This window comes from Pogona vitticeps, chromosome ZW-PAR (assembly GCF_051106095.1).
Source record: "Pogona vitticeps strain Pit_001003342236 chromosome ZW-PAR, PviZW2.1, whole genome shotgun sequence".
Classification (NCBI taxonomy): Eukaryota; Metazoa; Chordata; class Lepidosauria; order Squamata; family Agamidae; genus Pogona; species Pogona vitticeps.
The window spans coordinates 7996056-8014087 of NC_135800.1; the positions used below are offsets into that span (position 1 = coordinate 7996056).

Sequence of the window (18032 nt, forward strand, 5' to 3'; positions counted from 1 at the left end):
ATTAACCGGTCATCTGCCTAACAAAGGAAGTTTGGCTGACGGCCATAAAATCTAATTGCTCTTAATTGGCTTCCCTCAGGCTGTGTTTCTCTTAGTCCAGCAAGACAGGGAAGGCTTTTAGGTTTTACTAGGAAATTGATCACCCTGGCAGCTAAACGCGGGACTCCCTGTCTGTCAGGAAGGTGCCTTTCTTGAGCCAGCTTCTCTGCTTGGGTCCGGCTCTGAAAGGCCAAGGAGCCAGGCTTCCACCCCGACCCGACCACAGTGCTGTGCCCCCAAGCCTGGAAAGGTGAAGTCTTTTGCCCAGAGCCACAGAGAAGCATCCACAAGGCCTTGATTCCCACAAATACTGCGGGGGCCCCCACTTAAAATCCCGACTTGAATTGGCTGGCTAACCTTTGAGGCTCACTCTCTTAACTCTACCTCCCAGAGTAAAACAGAGTGAAGTAAGAATCGTGTAGGGCCCCTTGAGCTCTTCAGAGGCGAGGGAAATAAACCCATGGAATAATTTCTTAAAAAGATTAATTTGCTACCACAATGCCTTAATCCCACGCCTCCCCTTTTTCATCTAACCTGCTCACTCTTGTCACAGGCCCCCATTCCCTTTCTCGGTAATTTGGCCTGCCAGTCTTCCCAGATGACATCAACAGCCTGTTGTCTACAATGCTGAAGAACTGGTGGGACAAAAGGAAGATTGGGAAGCCCCCCCCCGAATTTTGTTACAAGAATGTCTTAAGTGTCATCATCCCTTCATAATTCACACAGGGGCTGGGATCCTGTGTGAAGGAATATGAATGACTCTATCCCCATTAGGTGGATTATCCTGTGATAAAGAATGACTCTAAGCTTCTCTTTTCTCAGCTTAAGTTAATAGCAGGCTGTGATCAGCTTGCATTTTCTGCATTAGCTTTTTTCAACAATGACACAAGTGGGGGCTGCAACACCGAGGGGTGCAGGGCAAGGTTCTCCTTCCTCCTCACTTGCCTGCCCTCCAGCCCCCTTTCCAGGGCGCTGCACCCCTTTATCCCCTAACGACGTTTCATACCCCTCGTACCCTGAGAGTCAGCTAGCATTCTCTAGCCATTGAACCTACTCCTTTCCCACTGGGCTGTTGGAGGGACCCTCGCCGATGCAGCAAATTGTGAGGGATGAGAGGAGCTGCCATTCAACAGCACACTTTCCTGGTCCCTGGCTTAACCTCCTGCCATTTCTAAAGCAACAGGAAAGGACTGAACAGGTCTGAAGCAGGAGTCGGGGTTTAGCCAAATCTGAAAACTGGTTCATAACCCTAACCTGCTTGCTCTTACTTCATCCTTCAAGCGTGTAAACTGGGATGGGCTCTTCAGATGTTTTTGCGTGCAGCCTTCATCCTTCACAGCGACAGGACAGATGATGGAAGCTGTACTCCAGCACCGCGACTTCAATTTCCTCAAGCAGGCCTTTCCCCGAGACGGCTATTGGACTTGAGCTGGTTGCCGCTGAGCCAGAGTGGGTGGGGAAAAGCCTACAAGGCCCACTGTGCGCTTTGAAAAACTCTTTACGTTTCTCACATACTGTCACTCCACATTAAATCAAGAACGAAACAACCAGCGGTGCAAACTAGCACTGAATATCATTGGCTCTGCCACTGCGACAGTCAGCCTCCCCATGGATTACAATGCATAATTTATTCAGTAGTGCTGTCCACAATTGAATGAGAACCTGCTTTTTTTTTTTTTGAAAGAACCTTTATTTTATCCTACTTTGAAAGAACAACAGTGGGAAGTTTTCCCTTTTTTTTTTGAAGACACGCTGGACACATAGCGCCCCCTGCAGGCCAAAACACTCCCAACAAAATCAGCTAGACAGGTCAGATCCTTAATCTACCGAGCATGGTGTTACCTCCAAAGGAGAGCTTCTCCAGGATCTGACAGAGAGGAAAGGCTTTCCTATCGCCTTCCACCTGAAGTTTTTTACTGAAGATGCCTGGGATTCGGGATCCAAATGGGAGTTCCAATAGGTAAAGCCTACGCTCTACCGCAGAGGGGGGTGTCTCCTTTTTACTCCCTCTGCTCGGACTGGGAGCCTTCAATGGCCCTTCTCTGGGCCGGTGCCCTCCAGATGGGTCCCATTACAGCTCTATCGCCCAAAAAACACATTGGGTGGGATGAACGGAGGCTGGAGTCCAACAGATCTAGTGGCAGATGGATCAGGGAAGGTGGCTTATCAGCCACGAGACCAGCCAGCAGTCTAGTTCATCACCAGTCAGGGTGGTGAGATGCCAAGCCCCGGGTGAAGGACTCCTTAAAACTGAACACTGTGGGAAGCATTTTGGTAGTTGACTCAAGACTCTCACTGTTCTAAGAACAATCTAACGAAAGCGAAAGATTCAAGGAAATGGCCGTTCTTTACACAATAAGGGGTATGTACGTGAAAAAGCTTTCTCCTTTATATGAAAGCTTTTCTCACACAATTCTTTCTTCTTCTTCTTCTTTTAATTCAAGGGCTAAACTATGAATTTGTCTTGTACCACCAAAAGGGCAAGATCAACCAAACGTTGATACATTTGACCAATTAAAAAGAGAGGGAAAGAGACTAGAAATAACCCCGAAGAGGGGCCTGCCGTCTAGAGGCAGACATTAAATTCAGTTCGCCCACACTGGCAAGTAGGGGTGGAAAATACCCCATAGCACCTTTTCTCAACCAAGTCTATCGTCAGAAGGCTTTGCTTCCACCAAGTCTGTATGAATTCACTGAATGATGGCATCTTGTCCGTTTTGGGCCACCTGGTTTGGGTCCGCCGCCACTGAAGGCGCAGGGGTGTTGCTCTGCAGAAAACGGCGGATGTCCTTAATCATGGGGCGGAGAATCTGAATGAGGGCGTTGAGAGCGGCCTGAGTCCCTTCCATGGCCTGGGCCTGGCGCTCTTGGGCGCAGGCCTGCACTTCCTGAGAACGGCGGATCATTTGCAGCAAGTCGTTCTGCTGCTCCAGGTGCTGCGCGATCTCCTTCACATGCAGGTTCGTCACCCGCTGCTCCTGCAGAAGTTTGGCCGAGTTCAGGGCGATTCTGCTCTTGAGCTCCTGAGGCTTCACGGAGACTTCTGCCTGCTGACCCATCATCTCCAGGGGGGCACCGGCGGGGACCGATCCCGGGGTTTCCGTCGTGCAGTATTCCACTACGCCATCCTCCAGACTATGGTATGTTGTCTCTGCTGGAACTAGGAGAGGAGGAGGAGGAGGAGGAAAAAAAGAAAACAGTTGGGTTTCCTTTCGTGTGCATGTTTCAGGAGTAAGAATCAGGTTATTTATGCCCTTACAGTGGTGCCTCGCTTAGCGATCGCTCCGTTGAGCGATGAGGTTTTGGCCATCGCCAGAGTGATTGCTTAGCGATGGCCCCTATGGGGAACAATCGCTTTGCAATGATTGCAGGGAAACGATCATGGCAAAGTGACCCTTTTTGCACAGCTGATCGCGGTTCCAAAATGGCCACCGGAAAAACAAAATGGCTGCCCGCTGTTTTGTCTCGCTTTAGAGGCACCCAAAATGGCTGCCCCTATGGAGGATCTTCGCATAAGGTCAGTTTTTAAGCCCATAGGAACGCATTAAACACGTTTTAATGCATTTCTATGGGCTTTTTAAAATCGCTTAGCAATTAAATCGCTTTGCAACGTTTTTCCTGGAACGGATTAAAGTCGCTAAGCGAGGCACTACTTTATTTTGAACGAAATAAATAGGGAAGACACAGATAATACTGTGCTGCATTTACAGGCTCTACCCCCAGGCGGCCGAAGCGTGATTATGTCGTCTGAAGTGACTTCCAGTCTCCCCCACAGCCGCACCCCAGAAATTCTTGGCTGGAAGAAAGTTGAGAGCTGGAGGGGAGGAAGTAACAACTGCTTTCATGCAGTGTTGTGTGAGAGATCTATTTAGTGATCTCTCCAGAATATGGTTGCCGAGCCAAATCTGTTATGCTGTCAGAACTGTCATATCTGGCTGTGGAGCCAGAGGTTGGGCATTTGATTCCGCCACTGGGCCTCCTTGACAGGGGCTGGAGTCAATGACCCTCAATGACTCCCTTCCAGCTCCACAGTTCTTTGATGATGATGATTTCAACCTGATACTAAAAGAGCCTATAGTATAAGATTTATGCCTAGGACTCTGGGGTTCCTAGATAGGCAGAGGGTTGATTGGGTTCTCCAGTTACTCTACAATAGAAACAAGAGCTTCTCGGTCGCAAGAGTTTCGGCTGTTACCCTAACATATGTCAAAAGAGTTGGGCCTGGCTAGGGAGACAAGAGGTACCTTTGTATACAAAAGGATGAGTGGTTCCAGTCACGAGACAGATTAAAAAGGTTCCCCCTGACAATTTGTCCAGTCGTGTCTGACTCTAGGTGGCGGTGCTCATCTCCGCTTCCAATCCACAGAGCTAGCGTTTGTCTGAAGACAATATTCTATGGTCACGTGGCCAGCGCGACTAGACACGGAATGCCGTTTACCTTCCCACCAAGGCGGTACCTATTTATCTACTTGCATTTTTGCATGCTTTTGAACCGCTAGGTTTGTGGGAGCCGGGACGGGAGCTCACTCCATCACGAGGATTTGATCTTACGACTGCAGGTCTTCTGGCCTTGCAGCACAGAGGCTTCAGCTCCTGCCAACTTAGAGGTTCAAAAGCATGCAAAATGCAAAAATGCGAGTAGATAAATAGGTACCACCTCGGTGGGGAGGTAAACGGCATTTCGTGTCTAGTGGCACTGGCCACGTGACCACGGAGGATTGTCTGTGGACAAATGCTAGCTTTATGGGCTGGAAACACTGCCGCCTAGAGTTGGACACAACTGAACAAATTGTCAAGGGGAACCTTTGCCTTTATGCCTCTAGACCGCTTGTTCTATGTCTGCCTTCGCAAACAGCTATTTCGTGCCACCAGGTAGACATCAGGATACTAGCAAAAGACAAAGCTGATCTCCAAGCCAAACGTCTATGCATTCCGTGCTTTCCAATGCAACGATTTCAGCAAGAGGAAGAGGAGAGGGAGCAACGTGGTGTTACTGGCCGAGGAGGATGATGATTTAGTTTTCCGAAGTCAAGCTTTGTGCTCTTGGAGGGCCTCAGCCGTCCAGCATCTGTCAACTCACCATCTTAGTCTCTTACGCTGGAGTGTGCTGAACGCAGCACCAGTTTGATCAAGGCAGAACCTTGAGAAAGGAAAAGCAACGGGGAAACAATTCCTTTCACAAGATGGAAACTGGTTGGGTGCAAAAGCTAGGCGTTGATGCTTTGGCAAGGATCGCTACAGGCATGACTCATGGGAAATATGTTGCAAGGATGTGGAAGCTTTCCATTTTGCTTTGTCCTGACCAGGATGGTTTTTTAAAGAGCAGAATGGTTAGAAAAGGCAAATGGCAGAACCTAATTATTTATTATCATTGAGGGTCTCCCCCCCCCCAATTTTCACTCCAATTTCTGATTTGTTCTGCTGGTGCTGTGGGGGGGGGTACATCTTCCCTTCATTTTGCCCTTTCCCCATCCTTCTCTCTCTCCCCGGCCTTCTTACTCAATTATGGGTGTAACAGGGAGCAGGAGAAATGCCATACGAACAAGGAAAGTAGCTGGATGGGAACGCCCTTGTCTTAGACAACAAGGAGCAGGGAAAGAGAACTGCCAGTTGCCCCACTGTTCAACCTGCACACTTCTGAGCAGAGATGAGGGGCCCCCACCAATGTTAAAAGATGCCTGCAGAGCAATCTGGGAGTTATGCAAGCAAGCGAGAAAAGTCACGCACTGTGTGAGGCAATGTGACACACCCTATATCCCCAACAAATCTCAGCTGTGAAATCAACAAGTCCCTGGATTCAAGTGTCACTATCAGTCATATATATATATGTGTGTGCATATCTGTCTTTCTAAGAGCACAGATGACAAAACTGAGGGTGTCCTACTCCAGGCACACCGTGAGAAGGCAAGATTAACTAGAAAAGACAAGAATGCAGAGAAGAGCTGAAGGCAGCAGGAAAAGAGAAAGACCAAATATGAGAGAGGTTGGGTCAGTAAAGGATCATCTTGAGTTTGAAGAGCTGAGCAGAGTTGTTAATGAATGACATTCTGCTTCATAGGGTGGCCGAAAGTCAGAAGTGGCTTGATAGCATACCATAACCATCTCTCTCTATGGTGTTTGTGTGTGAAAGGATGGCTGCTTGATATGTGAGTGGACGCCACCCGAGGCCCTGCCCATTGTAAGCTCTGGCCCCCGAGACCCCCTTTCCCCCTCACATGGCCTCTGATCCCATCTCTATATACTTTTCATGGAGGCCAAAGGTTGCAAATCAGTTGTCTTATTTTTAGACCTCGAATAAACCCACTGCAACGTAAGCATTCCATGCATCTGACAAAGAGGGCTCCAACTCCCACTGCCGTGACATTGAGTCTTTAAAGCACAGCTAGACTTGGTTTAGGTTTTAATGTGTTGAAAAAGTTGCCTCACCCTTTTAAACAAACAAAGCAGCTAGAGGTCTCTCACATTTCATAATCTTTCAGCCTAAGAGGCTTGCCCCTTTCCCCCCATGGCTTCTGTGTGCCTGTATCTTCCCGGTCCAAGATAACGCTGCATCCTTGCACAGAGTTGCCTTTTTTTGGTCTGGCAAAGGAAGCTCTCGTCAAGGTGAGCGTTCTAGAAATGGCAACAAGCGTCGTGCATGCAGCGGGGAAGGAAGGGATGCCATACTTACTCTGAGTCAGGGTGACGGCTGTGGCCGCGGCTGTGATTGGTATTTCCGACCCATCCGCGCCAGAGCAGTCTCCGGCGGGCAAGCTGATAATAGTGGCTTCTCCCAAAAGGTTACAAATGCGCTGCTGCATAGGGGTGAGTATCACGGGGGCAGTTGCAGCACCGGTTGGATCTTCACCGTCGTGGCCCTCGCTGCTCTCATCGTGGCCCTCGCTGCTTCCTTCCATGGCAACTCGGACCTGTGCCACCTTACGCCGCACTTCCGTCTTGAGATCAGACCATTTTTTCTTGACTTCAGGCAGCTCCCGCCGGCAGGTAGACACGGCGTTGACACGGTGGAGGATGTTGTGCCACGCTGCCGCTTTGGCCGACAGCGGCACGCCGGCGTTGAAATGGTTGATGAGGAGGTGCTTGCTCCGCTCCAGTTCCTCCACGATGATCTCCACTTCTCTGTCTGAGAAGTTCATTTTCCGCTTTTTAGCTGGCGGCCCTGCAGGAGATGACATTGCCATGGGGGGCTGGAAGCCCAAGGCAAGCTGGGCGTTGGACGTTTGGGACGAAGACCCCAAACAAAACAGGATGGACAGGGAAAGGGAGGGTGTTGAGCTGAACAGCAACACCACGACGCAGCTTTGGAAGAAGTCACCAAACTTTAGAAACGGTTGCAGATACAATTATCATTGTTGACCAAGTTAGGGGACCTGTGAAGAAAAGTATAATAAGCAGGTAAGATGAAGAGTTTGCCCAAAAACGTTGAGAAAAGCCAAGACACAGCAACAATAGCCTCAACAGCGACAATAGCCTCAACAGCAACACAGCAACAATAACCTCAATAGCAACAAAAACAAGAGTATTTGTAAAGAACTCTAGGCTCCAAAGTGTGGGCAGAAAGATTTTATGAGAGTTTGGTAAACTGTGTGCAAAAATTGGTTGTTAACCTTTATAATGACCATTCTTTCAGGATTACTTTCCAACAGTTTGGGGCTAATAGCCGATTCGAAATAGAGAGCCACTTGGAGAACTGGGAGTACTTATGCAGAAAAGCATAGAAAGGTGGGTAGTTGGAATGGAAAAAAACATCTCCAAGGGGTTATGGAGGGGGAAAACAAGGGTACAGCATAATGTACAGGTGGGAAAAGAACCTAGAACTCTACAGAATGACAGATTTTGGAGAGCAAGACAGGAGTAAATGATACAAGAGATGCAGATTGGGTGTCAGATAACCATAAAAAACCCAGAGGCTGATGCAGTCATATCAATAGTCACCCGAAACTAAATTTCATTAAACATATTTGGACTTGCAGCTCAGTAAACTACTTAGTAGCTTCCTGTATATCTGTGCCTATTTCCCTGGGAACACCGATAATCACCACCAATAACTTTTGTTGCATTTACTTCTGAGGGGTGTTTGGGATGGAGCACCAAAGCTCCATCATCTTTAAAGACCCAAACCAAGATGAGTAAGAGAATACCAAAAGATATTCCCATTCTTTTTTTAAAAACAACAACAACAACACACCAGTCTAAAGGAAATGCAAAAGGAAATGGAGGGATAAAAATGCAAAAATATAGTTAATTAAAAATGTGTGTTTAGTTGCACTGGGAGGGATTACATAATTGCTACAGGGGTAAGGGGAGAATAAGCAATCTTTCAAGTTTTATTTCCAGTATGGCTGGCTGGATAGTTCAAGATGTTTAGGTATCTGGATGCAGAACCAGAGGTCAAGAGTTTGATTCCCCACTGGGCCTCCAGAGAGAAGAGCCAGCCTGGGTGGCCTTGGGCAAGCTGCACAGTCCCAAGGCACCCCCGGAAGGAGTGCTAGATCCGAGTACTCCCTACCTTGAAAACCCTGAAAACGGTTGCCATAAGTCAGAATTGACTAGATGGCACATGCACATACATCATACTGGAGGAAAAAGGAAAGTTTTAGTCTGATACTTGGGAGGAACAGATTTGAATTACTAAGCAGCCATCCATTTAAATAGACATGCCATGGATGGCGGCTGAGCCGAGCTATTTACAGGAAAGATATAGAAAATGGATGTGTTATTGTCAATAATAAATATATACATAAATTTATGAGGAAGAAAAGGATGAAAGCAATGAAATGCGGCTTCAGTGTCTAAGAGAATGAAGGAACTGAAGCAATGTCAGTTCCAGCCTAATTCTTAAGTGGGTCAAAGTAAACTTCCTCAATTCTGATGATGCATCTGACAGAAAGAAATAACCACCAAAGAAATTTAGATGTTGTTCACTTTAATTTTTGGTGGGCGGGTGGGCGTTGTTTTCAATATTATTTCTGAAAAAAAAATAATAATTATAATTAATGGCATAATAGATAGGTTTCATTCGAATGTTAGCGGGGCACTGCTTTTTAATATTATTTCTGAGGGCCATCAAAAGGGCACACAGATCATTTCTGAGAAGGAAGTACAGTATAATTGAAAACTACTAATTCATGGCATAATTAATGGATATATTTCAGCATCATTTCTGTTTAATGGGTGGGTTACTTTTAATGTTTTTGAAACGGTAATTAAAAGTATATATATATATATGTGCGTATATGTATACATATAAATTATGCACACACATATATATGTGCGAATATTTAGATAATTTCTGAGACAAGGAAAAAAAATTAAGAAATAATCCTTGGAAAAGGTGACAGGAAAGATGGGGCAGCAATCACGGGACGGAGGGCTCAAGGTTTTGGGGCCTAGAAGAAAAGGGGGGCCGGCTATGCACCCCGAGGACGAAACCCCCACCCCTTCTCTGCCCCCCCGAACCCCTCAGGGCCCCCCAAGAAGCCTTCCAGGGCCCGACGGCCTCCCCCTCCTCTCCCTGAAGACGAAGAAAGATACGCAAATTGCGTACCCCTGCTCCCAGGCGAAGCCCTCATCAAAGAAAGCTTCTAGTTTGCGGCAGTGGCGTAATGGCTTCCAGAATCAGTACCTTCTCTTTTTCCCCTTCATTGGGCTGCGCTCCTGCCTATCAGGTGGCCCCGTCCGTCCTTTCATAGGAGGGCGACGCGCCGCTCTGATTGGTTCGCTTGGGTTTTCTCCCAGCCGATTGGCCGCCACCGATTGCCTAACTTTTTTTTTCCCTCCCCCGCCTGCCCGCCTCATGGCACAGATGCGAATTGGGGAACGGACTTGTCCATCAAGCGTCCGTTTTATACTTCCCTCCTCCTTTGGACTGTCAAAAGTCTCACGGCTTGGGGCTGGACTTGTTTCGCCTTACTCCTATTGGGTCGTTTTTTCCCAACCAATAGCGAACCTTTGTCTATTTCGACGGGGCAGCTTGGTCCAATCGCCGCACCCTCCCAAACTTTCTTCTCGTTTTTCACTGGCTGAGCGGCTTGGCCGTTCTCTACGTAATCGGGTGCCTTCTTTTTAAAGCACGGGGCGGCCTACGAAGAGGCAGGCCGAAGGAAAGTCACGTGCTTTATGACCTCAGCGCTTCCGTTCTGCGGCACCACCACCCCTCCCTTTGCCTCGGGAGAACCTTCCCTTCGACTCTCTCCCCTCCCCTTGGCCTGGGTTGGCTAGGAGCGGCCGCTCGTCACGCGCAGGCGTCCCCCCTGAGTGGCGAACTCCGGGAAAGGGGGCGTGTCTCTCGCTCCCTCGCTGGGCCAATCCTCGGGCGGCGCGCGCAGGCCAGGTGGGCGGTTGGTTTCGGGCTGAGGTAAAATTTTTAAAGTAACCCGAGCGAGCGAACGAGGCGCCGCCATTGACCGGCGAGTTGGGGCGCCTGTCCTGAGGGGAGCTCTGAGGGGAACGCCGGCTTTCCCGCCTTCTTTCCTCCCTTCCTCCCTCAGGCGGGGATGCCGGGCGGCGCTCGGCGCTCGCTGGCTTCCCCCGTGGTGAGCGGCGTCCTCTGCCAGTGCGGCGGCCCTGTTGCCACGACGGCGCCTTGGCCTCCGCCGGCGCCTGAGGCGGGCCCTTCTTCTTCTTCGCCGCCCCTGGTGGACCCCGAGCGGCGGCTCCGGAGCCTCTTCGTCCAGCTCGACGTGAACCGCGACGGCGCCCTCTGCGTCCACGACCTGGCCGTCGGCCTCCAGCGCCTCGGGCTCCACCGCTCCGAGAGGGACCTGCGGGTCAGTCAGTCAGTCGGCCGCCCGCCCTTGGTGGGCCGCGTGGGTGGGTGGGTGGATGAGGGCTGAGGTAAAATTTCTCTTTCCCTTTCTCTCTCTTTCTCTCTCTCTCTCTCAACCCCGGCACCGGCTGCTCGCTCATGCCTGATTTTAACGGATCGGCGGGTGAGTTGGGCCTCTTCGTCGACGACGCCCAGCCGTTTGCCAAAGGGAGACGCCGACCCGCAAGCCCCCAGTCCGGAATAACAGTAACCGTAATAATTAGTATAATGATTAATCCCTTCTCCCGGTGCCCTCGATTCATATGGTTTGTGGGTGGAGTTAAAAAAAAAGGATTGGACCCCGCCCTTCCCTTCAGGAGGACCCGAGGCGACTTAATAGTGCGTTTTTTTTTGTTTAATTTACAAAAATCTTAACAATTAAAAAAGAAAATACTCCCACGCAACTCAGGAGCCCGTTTTAGGGAACCCTCTGTTAGGTTTTACTAGGGAGAAATAGGTCAGAAATCCATAGGGTCCTTTCCAGTTTTGCTGGTCCAAGATGATCATAGAAGCATAGAAAAGTGAAGTTGGAAGGGGCCTACGAAGGCATCCTGAAGGGTATATTCCATTCACTGTGTGGGGTAGCACTTACAATTCTGTGAGTTTGAGATGATGATGGTGGTGAATGGACTTACTTTAGTTCATTTACATGCAAGTATGGCTTGTGAAGCATAAGGTGCCATAGAGTGTGCTGCCAGCCACTTCCTATGCTGATTTTTAATAAATGGTGATCTAACCCAGTGGTTCTTAACCTTGGGTTACTCAACTGTTTTTGGACTGCAACTCCCAGAAGCCTTCAGCATCAGCTGTGCTGGCTGGGATTTCTGGGAGTTGCAGTTCAAAAACACCTGAGTCACCCAAGGTTGAGAACCACTGATTCTAACCTACAATAGTGGTGTTTTTCATATGTAGCAATTAAAAAAACTATCTCTTTTTTGGCTGTTAAATTGATGGTAAAAATGCTGTTGTTGAGCAAAACACAGCAGATTGAATAGAGCAGATGGAGATAAAGCCTCCAGTAATGTGATGTAAAAATAGATGTCTTGTACCTACAGCTCATCTGTGAAGAGTTGGAGAAATGTTTTTTTTTTAATATTATAGTTGCTTGGCAAAAACGTAAGCACACAATAAACTTAGTAACACAATATCATTGGTCATAATGTTTATTTTGCATGTGCTTTCCATAAGCTTGTACTTATTATTTCCACAAATGTTAAAAACTTAGAAGACATTTTGGAAAAATTAAAAGATATACAGTGTTTACTAGCACATCAAACTAAGCTTACTGATTTTGCTTTGTAACAAAGTGATTCATTCATAACTCAGTCAGAATATCAAATTGCATTATTCCATTATAGTAGAACTGAGATATCTATGGGGGATAGGTTGCAAGGCCCCTTAGCAGATTCCAAAAAGCACAGGTATCGCAAACCTTATACATTGCATAGTTATCCAGTGTGATGTAATCAATAGTGTGATGGACTAGGACTGGAGAACAGGGTTTGAATCCCCAGTCAGCCATGGAAACCCACTGGGGGAGTGGAATTGGTAAAACCAATCTTTAAATTTCTAACTTACCTTGAAAGCCCTGCTAGGGTCACTATAATTCAGTTCCGACTTGACAGCATGAAACAACAACAAATATTGCATAGTCTTTGGTTCCCTTTAGTGGCTAATTCTGTAATACACATTGGAAACATGTATTTATTGGTATTTTTATGTACTGTTTCCAAGCAGCAGATAACTGAACAGCAGGAACTGATCTTGTGGATACGGCATTCCTACTATAATTGGTGCTTGTAATTTTAAAATAGAAAAGCATTAGTCTATATAAGCAAAATCACCTTATATTGAAGAGAGCTGTAAATTGCTTCCCCTTGTGCTGCTTATGCACATGTATCTTCGTCTTTGCTATCTGAGAACTAGCAACATATTAAGGAGCCAGAATTTTTATAATATGCTCCACTGTTTCAAACATATAAATCCAGCTTTGATTTGGCTATGCCAGCCAAAGTAAAGCAAAGGTCACCAGAAGAAGGCAAGTCAAATGTCCCAGCAAGTGTGTTTGTTTGCCTTCTCTTGCACTTCCTTGTCTTCCCCACTATTAAAATATAGATTGTATACTCTTTGGGGCCAGTATATTTGCTTCTGTAAGCTACTTGGTAATGTGCACGTACATTTGTGATAATGGAAAAAATGATAATGCGTCATTTGGACTCCACCTTCTTTCTCATGGTCATGGGTTTAATCGGCAGCACGTACGTTGTGGCTAATATTTAGAGTTCCTCCTAAACTAGACCTATGATGCTCTTTTAGGGTGTCAATCCAAACAGCACTCTAGCTTGCTACTCTGTCCCACACCACCCACCTAGATTAGCATAAATGTCTTTCAGCTCAGGATGTTCCACAGATATACATGCAGGCATCACAAAACTTGCATTGCTATTGTTTTTGTGGCAGGTGCTGCCTTTTACAGAATCCCTTTAACATATAATTTGCAATCTGTTCCTCATGGTAGTCTCTAGACTCTTCAACAATTTTGGAGAATCCAGGGTCAGTTTTCTAGCCCCACCTTGACCACTGCAGACTGCAGTAAGTGTTTGGGTTGCGGAAGTTCACTTTTGCTTTCAAAAACATATTTTAACTTTTTTTAAAAAAATATATATATAAAAAACAGACAAGGTGCATTTGGGCACCTTGGTCGAAAGAAGTAACTTACAGTATTGCTGCAGGATTCGCCATCTTTTAACAGAATAGAGTTTCATGGGGTGGGGGGTTCCTACAAAAATGGGTTCAGGAGGTTCACATGCAGAGCCACACCTTGTTCACTTACAGTGTAGAACTTTTCGGTGATAACTCACCCACTCCTTGAGTGTAGGGAACCTGTTGACTACTTGCATTGTTGTCTAAGGACGCAAGAGGGCAGTCAAGGGCTCTGGAGCAGTTGCAAGGATTTATCCCAGTCTCTCTTGAGACCTGTGGAATTGTGAGGACCACTCAGGAACTCAGGAAGCTGTTTCAGCCCTTATTATAGGATAAAGCAGGAACCTATCCAGGCACTCCGCATCTACTTTAACTGAGCACGCAAGTGTGGTATGTGCCAAGCAGCTGTGCCATGGCATCATAGATGTTACAGAGTTCATCTTTGTCACTTTTGCATGTGTAGCACAGAGATCTGCAGGGGAACTCCATGTGTACCTCTGTATTTGTGGAAGCTTCCATTCCATCTGGAACCATGATAGCACAGGTATGGGAGGTACAGGTGTAGGGTATGAATTACTGGGAGTATGCTTCTTAGCAGGTAAGCTCTTGCTGGGACTAAGTGAGGAAACAGGTTTGTTAAGGCAGCTAGTGGTTAAAAGAAGGTTATATGGGGCTGTGTCAATTTAATCAGCTCATAAAGCTGTAGTTAAAGATAGCTGTAAATAATACTCCTTAGGTACTCAATTACTTCATGTTCATTATCAAACTAAGAGTCCAACTTTATCTTCCTGCTCTGTTCTTTGCAGTAGACTCACATGACCGCTGTAGCTCCTCATAGTCATGAGAAAACCTGACCTCTGCTGTCCTGCAGCCTCCTGAGCCCAGGGTGAGCAAGCCATATTCCTCTCCTGTTAGCCGTTTCTGTCAGCTTGCCACAAATGCCCTCTTTCAAAAAGCCAAATGAAGCCCAAACCCTCCTTGTCAAGCTGCTCTTCAAGCAGATACCCAGTGTGGTTTACAAAAAGAAACTAATTAGGATTTATTTTTAGTAAGAGCATCATATCAATATGTTTTCATATGAAAAATTTGAACTTTGATTCACGTGCAGTTCTTGGAAGTCAGCAGCATCTTTTGTCATTCTATATTGAAACATTTTTGTCACAAATATGTAATGTTCTGTTCTTCATGGTAATAGCAAGGCACAGCTTCTGGCTCCAGTGTGTGCTGTCACTTCACACAGGATATTTGGAGCGCCTCTCACAAATTTGACCCTTGTACATTGTAAGTGCATGGTGGACTTTTCAATTGGTCAGCCCTGTATCTCACAGATGGAACTGTTTATTGGCATTCTTATTTGCATGTTTTGGAGAAAGTGTGCAGCTTTCTGTTCAAGTTGAAGTCTCATTGCACATGGTCTGCCGAGTTTTACCAGCACTGTGTTTTACTACTGCTTGGTCAAAGCATCTGTATTTTTCCTTTCTTACTTTGTGAGATATCCAATGCCTGCTGTTGAATGTACTGATAGGCAGGTGCAAAAATTTGTAGTGCTCTTTAATGTCTGTTTTAGAAGCCTACACTTGAGCAAACTGACTCTGTGAAACTGACCTGACATTTAACTGTCTTTTTCAAACAGGAGGCTTCAGCTGGTGTGAAACTAATAGTGTTTGAACTGACCAGAATGTTGTTTTGCATTAGAAGTACCTCTTTTTCTTTCACAGTGATCCAACACCAGTTTACGGAGAATGAAAGTAGTTCCAGAGCCAGCCTCATGCTTTTTGCTCTCTGTACTCATGATACAGTACTATGACCCTACTGAGTCACTAAATTTGTACTGCCAAATGTGGCTGTCAGTTCCACGTTAACTCTTCTTTGGTATGACATTCTTCTGTCTCTCCTTGTGCAAAACCCTCATCTGGACTTTGATCTCTTTCCTGGCAGAGTCTGACAACTCTCCCCTCGCTTGCCTTCTCCTGTATCAGCTGTCTAGATTTCAACCTGCAAGCCTTGCTATTTGACTTCTCAAGTGTTCAAAGAGTGTGACCAGCTTATTCCTCCTGGAGGCAAAGGGACTAGTGTGTGTTCAGAGATTCTGTTGTAAACCTTGGCTGCTACATTCAGAACAGTCTGCAGATATTTTCAGCTGTTCACCAAAAAATTGTCTGGTGTTTAGTTGGTGTCTGTTAGACAGGAAACCACCAAGCATGTTGTATTTGGCTCCCATCCTTTAAATTATTTAAAAACTTTTATTCTTCTAAAAGGCTTTGTGTTTCTCACTTTGTTGGCATGTTATGTCTTTCTGTGAAATATTTGGGCTGTCCAGCTTTCCCAGAATCCCATGGCCAGCGTGGCCATTGAGTTGAAAAATGTAATTTTGATGTGTATGCAGTTGTCTGATGTCTGTGACTTTCTTGTACTGGACTAGTTTCACACTTTGCATTTGTAATTTCCCATTAAATATTTATTCTTTCACTCTTTTCTCTGTGTGTCTGTCAAATCAACAGTTGTAGCACAACATTAATTTGTCTCCATGATGTTCTATATTGTTTTTCTTAACCATTTAAAACAGGGGAGCTTTGAATGAGCCCCATCTTCTGAAGCAGTACCTTTGAGTCTGGGACCGCTTCGTAATAATGCAGCTAGTGGAATGAAGCTTTCTGTTCTTATCAGTGGTATGTTCTTCTCCACACTTTCGTGAAACCTGTATGAGGAGACACAGCCCTACCTGTCTTAGATCCATAATAAGCCCGCATAAGGAAACCCTTTATGATGTATCCCTATAGCCCTTTACTCTGGCTGTGTGGCAGGGGACCATTTCTTCTATTTTCTTAAAAGGATTTATAACCTACCTTTCTACTGTGCTTATGACAGCTTACATAATTAAGATAGTAAGTTCTACCACATGGTTATACTATGTGGTAAGTTGCATTGCTGGAACCATACTGATTTATGATCCTTTGTGTCTCATGTGGATGGCTAAATGGATGAAGCTGCCTCATGCCAGATCTCTCATGCCGCTTGTAGGTTCCTCTTATTGACAGCAGCTCTCCAGTATGCGAGGCAGAAATCTATTCCCTCACCAGCTGGTAATACCCATTTAAAAGGTGATGCTGGGCATTAGACCCAGAGACTCTGCATGGATCAAAGCTACTGATTTCTTTAGTCTGTATTTACAACTTGTTTTTTTGATGCAAAGGGATTTGTAACGGGGTTTTCTAAAATAAAACTATAGTATAATCTAACCATAAAAGCAGAACAAATACAAGACTGCCATGGAAGAACTAACAGTGTTTAAAACTTAAACATCCCAGAGAGCAAACACAAGAGGTCATAGTGCAGTTTCTTCTGAATGAGTGGAAAGCTTAGCACACTCATTGAAGCATCTGTATTAGCTGGGCTGCTTCAAGAGCTGCCTGGAAATGTCTGGGGTCTGAAGGGGCTAAGCATGGCATGGTCGCAGTCACTGACCAGGGAATTGGTTAGCAAACATCCTGATGATTCTGCCTTTGAGCCACAGGGTTCTGGCATCTTTTGCCTAATTTTGTCTTGGCATCTGGAAAGTATTTTTGACTGGCTATGGCTGACCCTGGCTTAGAGGCATGTGCCTATAACTGGTAGTGGGACACTGCATGTTGGAAAAAGTTTAAACAGTTCAATTAATTCAAGATCCTGGACCTTTTTTTCTTCAGATGCAAAGAGTTAGGTTTGGCTGCATCAGTTTATTTACCATTATGTCTAATATATGGCAGTGTGCCTGATAGTTCTTTTACTTTCCAGTATTCCCTTTGATAACCACTATATAACTTGAACATTGCTAAGTGATTTCATCGCTAAGCGATTTTAAAAAGCCCATAGGAACGTAATAAAACGCGTTTAATACGTTCCTATGGGCTAAAAATTGACCTTAAAGCGAAATTCCTCCATAGTGGCGGACATTTTGGGTGCCTCTACAGCGAGGCAAAACAGCGGCAGCCATTTTTTGCGGCGGCCATTTTGGAACTGCCGATCAGCTGTTTAAAAAAGTTCGCTTTGCCATGATCGCTCCCCCGCGATCATCGCAAAGCGAATTTTAGCCATAGAGGACATCGCTAAGCGATCGCTCCAGCGATGGCCAGAAGTCCATCGCAAAGCGATTTCATCGCTCAACGGAGCGATCGCTAAGTGAGGCACCACTCTAACATTTACTCTTGTCTTCCTTAATGTAAATATAGCATATTCCTTTGCTTTATAAGAATGCTGAATTAAAGCTTCCAGTTCTCTAAAACAGTGGTTCTCAACCCTGGGTGACCCAGGTGTTCTTGGATTGCAATTCCCAGAAGTCTTAACCACTAGCTGGGCTCCCTGGGGTTTCTGGGGATTGCAATCCAAGAACATCTGGGTCACCCAAGGTTGGGAACCACTGGGCTAGAATGTTTGGAAGCTGCAGAATCTCCCATTAGGAAAGGCGATGGAACCGTGCAGACATGAACCAGTCCTCTTGTCTCCT

The 18032-nt window shown here is 46.1% G+C and overlaps 2 protein-coding genes across 8 annotated transcripts in view; one reads left to right on the top strand and one right to left on the bottom strand.

The window, feature by feature from the left end:
* Positions 1-1705: 1705 nt before the first annotated feature.
* On the bottom strand, positions 1706-10289 carry NAIF1 (nuclear apoptosis inducing factor 1). 2 transcript variants are annotated; one of them, XM_020793422.3, is made up of 3 exons: positions 9665-10289; positions 6710-7409; positions 1706-3199 (listed from the first exon to the last, which is right to left on the bottom strand). In XM_020793422.3, the coding sequence occupies exons 2-3, from the start codon at positions 7218-7220 to the stop codon at positions 2730-2732; spliced, it is 981 nt and encodes a 326-aa protein (XP_020649081.1). In that variant the 5' UTR covers positions 7221-7409; positions 9665-10289; the 3' UTR covers positions 1706-2729. The 2 variants fall into 2 exon arrangements, with proteins under 2 accessions (XP_020649081.1, XP_020649080.1); XM_020793421.3 differs by having other exon boundaries at positions 9587-10289.
* A 73-nt stretch (positions 10290-10362) lies between these two features.
* Positions 10363-18032, top strand: part of SLC25A25 (solute carrier family 25 member 25) — a 30283-nt gene continuing 22613 nt past the window's right edge. Inside the window, exons 1-2 of one of the 6 annotated variants that reach the window (XM_072984673.2) lie at positions 10911-11059; positions 14356-14435. Coding sequence is in view for 5 of the 6 variants with exons in the window: in XM_072984664.2 (XP_072840765.2) it covers positions 10536-10808 (273 nt within the window). In the remaining variant the exon portion in view is untranslated. Of the gene's footprint in view, positions 10809-10851; positions 11060-14355; positions 14436-18032 lie in introns of those variants that run through there. The other 5 variants (XM_072984664.2, XM_072984665.2, XM_072984667.2 and 2 more) reach the window with 5 other exon arrangements.

Coding starts and splice junctions, on each gene's coding strand:
- NAIF1 (XM_020793422.3), bottom strand. CDS start 7,220: ATGGCAATGTCATCTCCTGCAGGGCCGCCAGCTAAAAAGCGGAAAATG. Junction 3,200..6,709: donor AGCCGTCACCCTGACTCAGA/GTAAGTATGGCA, acceptor CTCCTCTCCTAG/TTCCAGCAGAGACAACATAC.